The sequence below is a fragment of the Setaria viridis genome, chromosome 7 (assembly GCF_005286985.2).
Source record: "Setaria viridis chromosome 7, Setaria_viridis_v4.0, whole genome shotgun sequence".
Lineage (NCBI taxonomy): Eukaryota > Viridiplantae > Streptophyta > Magnoliopsida > Poales > Poaceae > Setaria > Setaria viridis.
Genome location: NC_048269.2, coordinates 25110291 through 25117892, shown reverse-complemented (window position 1 = coordinate 25117892; position 7602 = coordinate 25110291). Strand labels below are relative to the sequence as shown.

Here is a 7602-nt window from a genome sequence, read left to right as displayed (position 1 = left end):
TTGACAATTGCCTATGGTGACCTTTTTCATTCTTAAGGTATTCCGGGACCAACAACAGGCACACCACATCCACATTTATATCCCGGCATAGCTTGATTAGGCCCCTTTCACTTGGAGTTTCATTCTCCATCAACGAGATGTCACATAGGCAAATATGATGACATGACATCAGAATTATGGGGGAGAAACTCAGTTCACACAGCTTTCCAACACATGACACCTTCCATTGAGAGTTAGAGGTTCATTTTATTTGATCATGTGTTCAGTGAAAAAATTTTGTGACATACATGAATTAAATATAACAGCTGTCTATAAAACAATAAAAATGAGAGTTGCATTGTGGGATATTTTATTTCACTCTAAATGATATGGCGGTTCTGAAAACAATGAAATGAAACTCGCCAGTCTTAGGATGGAGGATAAGAGCGGGCGGAAAACGGAGTGGAAAGGTCGCTGGAAATGTGGACGGAATATATGCGGAGACAGGAAGGCCGGCGAGATGATGAATTTCAACTTACTGAACTTATGGAGATGTGGGCGACGCGCGGTTGGCCAAGGCTAACAAGATGCCTTCGCCATGGCCCATGGGTTGGCGTATATGGCCTGGATGAGCTGAAATGGCTGCTGCTGTGTGCCGGGCAGGAGTGTCTCTGTTACACACCGGCACCACAAGGCCCATTACATTGTGAAATGAGAGGGTCAGAACTCTTTCTGAAACAAGGCCCGGCATTCGAATTGGAAACATTGCGGGCCAGCTGGTGTGCCGGCTGGCCCAGTTCTTCAGCCCTTTCCTAAAAAAAAAAAAGGTCCTCACCGACTGGGTAGGAAATGAGTTCCCAGATTGTCGTCTGAAACTCTGAAGGCGTCAGGTGAGGCAGCTCTGCAGCTCGGTATTTTGCGACTCGATTAGTTCCGACGGTGCCTGAGATGGCGGGAAGCTGCAACCCCGCTGACGGTCTCGAGGAATCGGCAGTATCAGGTTCTTTTCATCTGCCCAACTCCAACTTGTGTGCTACTAGCCTACCGAGAGTGCTAGATTCTTTACGACTGAGATATGAGATATGGCTAGAAATCTTTGTTTCCCCTAGAGGCCCTAGTTGCCTGCTCTTGTCATTTTCCAAGAAGATCTTGCGATGCCGCCGGGATATTCCCTCATAGTTCGTTTGCCGTCAAAGGTTTGGCCTTGCACTGAAATGGTAGTTCTTAGGATAAAAAGAAGAAGAAAAGAAACAGTAGTTGTTGGCTCAGCCATTCCTGCACATCACAATATCACATCAGACTGAACCGTACCCGTACTGTAGGCCTGCAACTACGCAATCATGCACTGAATATTAGTATTATGATTCATCCGGGTCTATCTATGCTTGTTGTTAGTCTGCTATTTCTTTTTGACATTTCTCGGAGCTGGCTATACATCTAGGTCAAAATAAACATTTGACGCTCCTGCAACCACATGAAAACACCGTGTTTTGACTCGATCCACAGTGAAGAGGATCAAGAACAAGAACTACTGCTATGAACACCGTGTCTTCCTCTTGTTCTCGTCCTGTTTTCCCAGTGCAGAAAGAATGAAAGATACATACGGATAACACCATGTAACCCGGTCCATATACAGATATAGTACCATCCGGCACAACACAATGCCACGACGGGCTCGCGCATCGGGATCTAAGCAGCAACGGATCGGAGCTGCTTGCTTTAGGGTCCGTTCGGTTGGGTCCGAAATGTAGCCTAATTCGGACGGATTGGAACGGCTTGGAATGGAGTCAGATCTGGCTTGGATTCGCTGTTTGGTTAGATCTAATTCAGAATGGAAACATATCCGATTCAATTTCCCCCTCTACTCACGGTCCGAAATCATTCCCCACCTCCTTCCCTCACGAACAGAGTCTAGCCACTCGCTCGACTCGACGCTCGCTGCTCCCCCGCGCCTCCGCGCTCCATGGCCGGACCCCGCCGCTGCGCCTCCACCCGCAGCCCTGCTGTGCCGCCGCCTGCACTTCCGGGCACCTCCGCACCCCATGGCTGCCGGCCCGCCGCTCGCGCCCCCAGCACCGCCACCGACTCGATGCTGCCGGCCTGCCGCACGCACCCTCCAGCCACGGCTGCGCGCCCCTCCGCTGCACCAGCTGACTGGCCGCGCTTGCTGGCATCGGCGTCGGAGAAGAAGCCACGACTATTTGAGTGATTTGTTTGTTCGTTTTGAGTGGATTGGCAGAATTAAATCACGATTAGATTAAGTGATAAAGGTGCAATCACTGAAATCAGATCCGGAAATAATCCTAGCCGGAATTCAATCCGGCTGAGACGAACTAGACCTTAACCTGCTCGCTTCTCTAACCGTGCTGCGCTCTCCTCTCTTCGCTAAAAGCAGAACGGAGCCGGGAAACTGGAAAAGGACACCACCGTTCGAGCCGTAGGCCCTGCAAAGACGACCGGTCTCTGTCTTTTTTTTGGAAAGATGGACGGCAGATTTTCTAGTTCAGCTTTCCTGATCGCCTCAATAACGCACACTAGCAGCAGGAACATCGTTTTTTTCGCGGACCCGGCAGGTGGTGTGAAGTGTGAAAGCAGATATGCCCGTGCGGCCGTGCCCCGGGCCGGGGCGGAGACGGAACCAAAACTCGAAAAGGGACGGGATGGAAGGCCACGCGCGCCGCGCGAAACGGCGATCACAACTTTATCTCGCAGAGCCCCGGGGAGATGTCGCGGGGATGCGCCTGCACCTTTCCGTCATATCTCCGCCCGCGGCTGGGCTGCGCTTGCGTATCGTGGTGGTGGTGCGCGGGGCTCGCGGCCGCATGATGGATTGATATGATTGCGTCCGTGCAGCGCCCACGCCGGAACGGTGAGCGCGCGAGGATGGGATGATGGCAGCAGGGTGTATCTGGCTCCCCTGCGCGCCTGAGCAGAGAGGGAGGTCGAGATCCTGGTCCTGCCCGGCGATAAGACGGCCGCGTTTGCCCCGTGAACGGACAGCGGCGTCCTCGTACGAACCCATGATTGCTGCTGTAGAATTCTGGTAGGGCACGGTAGCCACTGGGCGGCCGTCCCTGTCGATCAGGCACCGGAAGATCCCGGCCTGCCGCCACCGCCAGGGCGGTGCTCTGTACTTGCCGGGCACACGCACCGCGGTTGCGCTCCGCTTTGCACCTCGCCGCCACGCAAGTACAGGAAGAAGTGCTTGTGCGAGCGGGGCATGACGGTAACGTGCTGACGCGCCGTCGCGTGGTTGTTCATGCCGAGCAAGCTGACGCGGGTGAGCGGGGCAGGGCGGCAGGCACACCGCACACTGGCGTGCTGCGTGAAAAGAGTGGCACGGCCGCAACAGCGTGCACCAACTGCCGAGCTGATCGTGCGTGGGGTGGGGTACGGATGGGAGGCGTACGGTTCGTACAGTGTTGGCTTGTTGGGGTACCGTTTCCACCGTCCGACGGAGCTGAATGGCACGCGTTTCCGAGCATCCGATTCAGGAGTAGTAATTGGCATGAGACAAAAATGACGAATTGAAGAGCGAGAGTGGGTGGGTGCTCTCCTCTGCCTCTGTCTCGACTTCTCATTAGAGTTTTGCAGGTTGCAGACTTTGGCTTGCAGTCAAACGATTGAGGCGAACAGAAAAACAGAGCATGCTCGTACCAAAAGGTCGGGGTAGCACTCCTTGTGGGCGAGATTTGGATAAGCTCGGCTAATCGGCTATGTGAAACTGCCGGTGATTGATGGTTACTGGAATTGGCGAACGTGGAATCTTCATCGCGCTCGGGTCAGCCGTTGGATGCTTGGATTCGCGAGAGAAGCGAAATTCTAGTGATTTGATTGGAAGAACAGATAACCAGGGTGTTCTGAAATCTGAACAAGAATAGTAATAGCATCGAGAAACAAAGAACAGCAGGAGGCATCAGTCAACACACATGACCAAGAATCGAACGAACAAAATCAGCTAGCTAGCTAGCCCCTTTCCGATGGAAACACACATATGTACACCATCCGCCGCCGCCGCCGCCCGGCCGGCCGGCGGCGGTCAGGGGCATCTCTCCCTCCCTAACCGACTGCTGCAGCGACTCCCCTGCTACTACCACTACCACCTGGCGAGTCCCTTCTTCCCGGCGGCGGCCAGGGCGGCGGCCTGCTCGAACCGCGCGGCGGGGCAGGGGATGGTGATGCCGCCGGGGTGGTGGAACCCGAACTCCTCCTCGGCCTCCCTCAGCAGCTCCCCGAACATGGGGTGGTTGAAGTACACCACCGGCACCACGTACCGCAGCGACGCCTCCCCGCCGCCCACGTACACGGCCACCTGCCCCTTGGGCGTGGTCACCGCCGGCTCGCCGCCGTCGCCGCCGTCCTCCAGCGCGCGCTTCCCGCCGGCCCTCCACCCGAGCCTCAGCCGCCGCGCCAGCGACCGGCCCCACCGCAGCACCGGCGCGAGCCTCCTGGCCGCGCGGTCCCCGCAGTCGCCGCCGCCGCAACGCTGCTGCAGGCGGAGGTAGCCTCCGTGGCGCCGGCGCTGGCCGCAGAGCGCCCACCGCCACACGCCGAGCAGCTTCCGGCCCAGCCGGTAACCTCCTTGGGACTTCCTTAGCATGGTGACTTGGTGAGGATTGCAAGAAACCGCGGAAAACAAAAGGTCCCTTCTTTCCTCGTCCCCCACTAGCAAGTCCTGAGCAGGGAGGGCGTTAATGGTGGGGTGGGAACCGGAACGCGCAGGAGACGAGACGAGACGTCGTGAGGCTGAGAGGGAGGAGTGGGACGAGAGGGGGACCCAGGCCGTTTTATAGGCCACAACACTGGGCGCGAGCGAGTGATCCAGCCGCGGTGTTTTGCCTGTGCTGTGTGTCCCCTGAGTTGAAATTCGACGGTGTTTTGTTTGCTACCCCCGAGAACTCTGCTTGGCCACTGGCACGATTCATTTGGCTTGGATTTGCCGTTGTTTCGTCGTGGCCAGGCGGCGTTTGTTCGGTAACGGCTGGAGCGCCTCGGACGGGGGCGTGGTGCCGTGGTCCATGATTCCTTCCGCTCGACAGAGAGGTTGCACGGCCATTTCCATTTGGCGGTCTAGGTTGTTTGGTTCGCGTTCCTGAGACCCACAAGAAAAAAAAAATTCACGTACTGTTTATGTTGTCTTTTTTTTTCCTTCTTCCTGACAGCTTTGTGTTCGTGAATCGTGAGCACACACATGGTTGAGCTAGGATAGCGCTAGTTTGCTAGGCTCCATCTAGCTTAAAAAGTGTTGGTTTATGGGAAGCAAAAATACAGTTTTCTATGTCGCCGGATAGCTTGCGGCTAGTCACTGATGTTAACATTATTTGAGATTTTAAGTTGATGGCTTGTCAAAGCTACGTATGTTTCTTCTGTCGGCCATGTCGGTCTCTGATTGGATCGAGTTCTCTTTTTCCATCTAAAGTGTAGATTGTTTAGTACCAGGAACATTTATTGTTGTAACCGGCCGGGAAGCTATCAAGCTAATCACCCTTTGTTACTGCTCACAAATTAGTAATCACGTACGGATCGCCAAGCTCAGGTCCAAATCCACCTCATTTTCGTACGGATCGCCGAAAAGTTGTCCGCACTGTCATTTTTCATCGGGGTGACTGAACAAGCGCACTTTCTGGCTGCGTATGCAAAAGCTTATCTCTTCATACACTTTTACTGCCGAGTGACAGCGATAGTGGACATTGAACTGTGCCTCCAATCAGCTCTACTCTGAAAAAAATCAGAGTGATGAATCACGGCATTTGCTGGGACCTGGGACACACAGACCTTATCTGGCACACGTGTGATCAGCCTCCCATGCTGCTGCGAATCTGCGATGAAGCCGCACAGGGGCACAGGACAGGCTGCTGTGAACTGAGATCCGCCGATCCGTACGGTCACAGGCCAGGCGACAGAAGCTTCTGCCCTGCCCTCCGATCTGTCTGTCCCAAACCCAGAACGGTGTCAGGTATTCATGGAGCAAAGTCTGAACTGTTGCCACGGATTTACCCAACACCTGCTAAATGTTGGGAATTTCAAAATCGGAGCCGTGTTGGCCACGTCCGGGACAGGAAGCAAGCTAGGGACACGACTAGCGTACCCGCGGGCAAAATTCAGGACGAGGATACGGGTTTCTATTTTGTCCCACGTGTAAGGGTACGGATTTGAGTTTGTGCCCGCGGCAAAAAAATTAGCGGGTATAAAAATATCTTACTCGTGCCCGCAGACCCGTGAACTCGCTATATGGTGCCTGACATGTGGACCCCTTACAACTATATAAGCGATTTATAGGGTCTCTCCTACATTCCTTCCAACCGCACGTCCGCACCCCGCACACCAAGCGGCCACCGCCACCTCCCTAAGATCCCGACTCCCGCTCCCACAGTCCCCCCTCCCCCTGAGGCTGCTCCAGCGCTCCCCGCCACCTGGTTCGTTCGTCGCCGCCCGACACCCGGCCCCCCATCACCCGACGTTGATTGCCTGGCGGACACAGGGATACCCGCGGGTGACGTGTGCGGACACAACTTCTTATCCATGATGGGCGGCGGGTGCGGACACGGGTAAAGGGTTTGTCTCGCGGGTGAGGGTCTGTAAACCCTCTGCCCGCGAGTAATGTATCTGTTATGTATCTGTTGCCATCAATACACACGACTTGTGAATCCCCTGTCCGGTTGCGTTCTCCCATGCCAGTAGCGAGCTGCTCAGGTTGCCACTCCAGACCGAACGTTCCTGGAAGACCGTTCGAGCTCAGTGGACTAAACTGAACGGGGAACGGCCTTTTCAGATTTGTCAATGGGTTAACACCACCTGACACCATGTGTTAGGCATGTGCTAGACCGCGATTAGTATATGCATGCGTCAGCGTCACTCTCGGCGCCTGCAGGGCGCAGGCTGCTTGCCCGGTGAGTCATGAGTCATCCCGCCAGCTGTGCTTGTTGACTGTTTGGGCCTAGCAGAAGCAGATTCATTCACCTACCCGGGTAAAAAATGTTTGGAGACGACGGCACGGCAGCGTGGAGAGAGACGCCTGTCTTCCCCGCGAGGTGAAAACACGCATCGTTAGTTCACTGGTCTAAACTTTAGCTCGAAAATCAAACACACCCTTAGATCGCTCTCGATAAAAAAAGTAATTTGTCCTGTCGATCCAGATGGATCCTGAATCGCCTGCTAATGCAATCTATCCCATTCCTATGACTGTTGAATGGTTGTTACTGCTCTCCGGTAGTCCAGTTTCCACTGTGCGTGATAGTGTGAGTGTGTAAGGTGACACGGACAAGTCGACGTGGCGGCCGAAAAAAGAATGCCGTGTCCAAAGGCATCGGAAGGCCGAAGTGGAACGTCGCGGTAACTGCTGGATGAGTGAATAGAGCGTCTGATCGAGTGATCAGCGACAGGGCGATGCTGATATGTCGTTAAGAATCTCCACACAGTTGAGTTCACGGCGATGCGCCATGCGCCCAGATGGCCCCCATCCAATCTAGTACCCGACAGTACGTCTCCCTTCCTCTCGCGTACGGAAATATCTGTGCGCGGCGCGCGCGTCTCCCATCAGTCCATTCCATCACGACGTTGCGCCACCGGTCGCGTAGCCGCCGGACGTTTTGGCCGCGAGGAATCTCCGCGGAAAAACGCACG

At 54.9% G+C, this 7602-nt stretch overlaps 1 protein-coding gene across 1 annotated transcript; it reads right to left on the bottom strand.

The window, feature by feature from the left end:
• Positions 1-3921: 3921 nt before the first annotated feature.
• Positions 3922-4881, bottom strand: LOC117863088 (auxin-responsive protein SAUR36). The gene has a single exon (XM_034746673.2). It carries the CDS (start codon positions 4577-4579, stop codon positions 4076-4078), a length of 504 nt encoding a protein of 167 aa, XP_034602564.1. The 5' UTR covers positions 4580-4881; the 3' UTR covers positions 3922-4075.
• Between the last annotated feature and the right edge of the window lie 2721 nt (positions 4882-7602).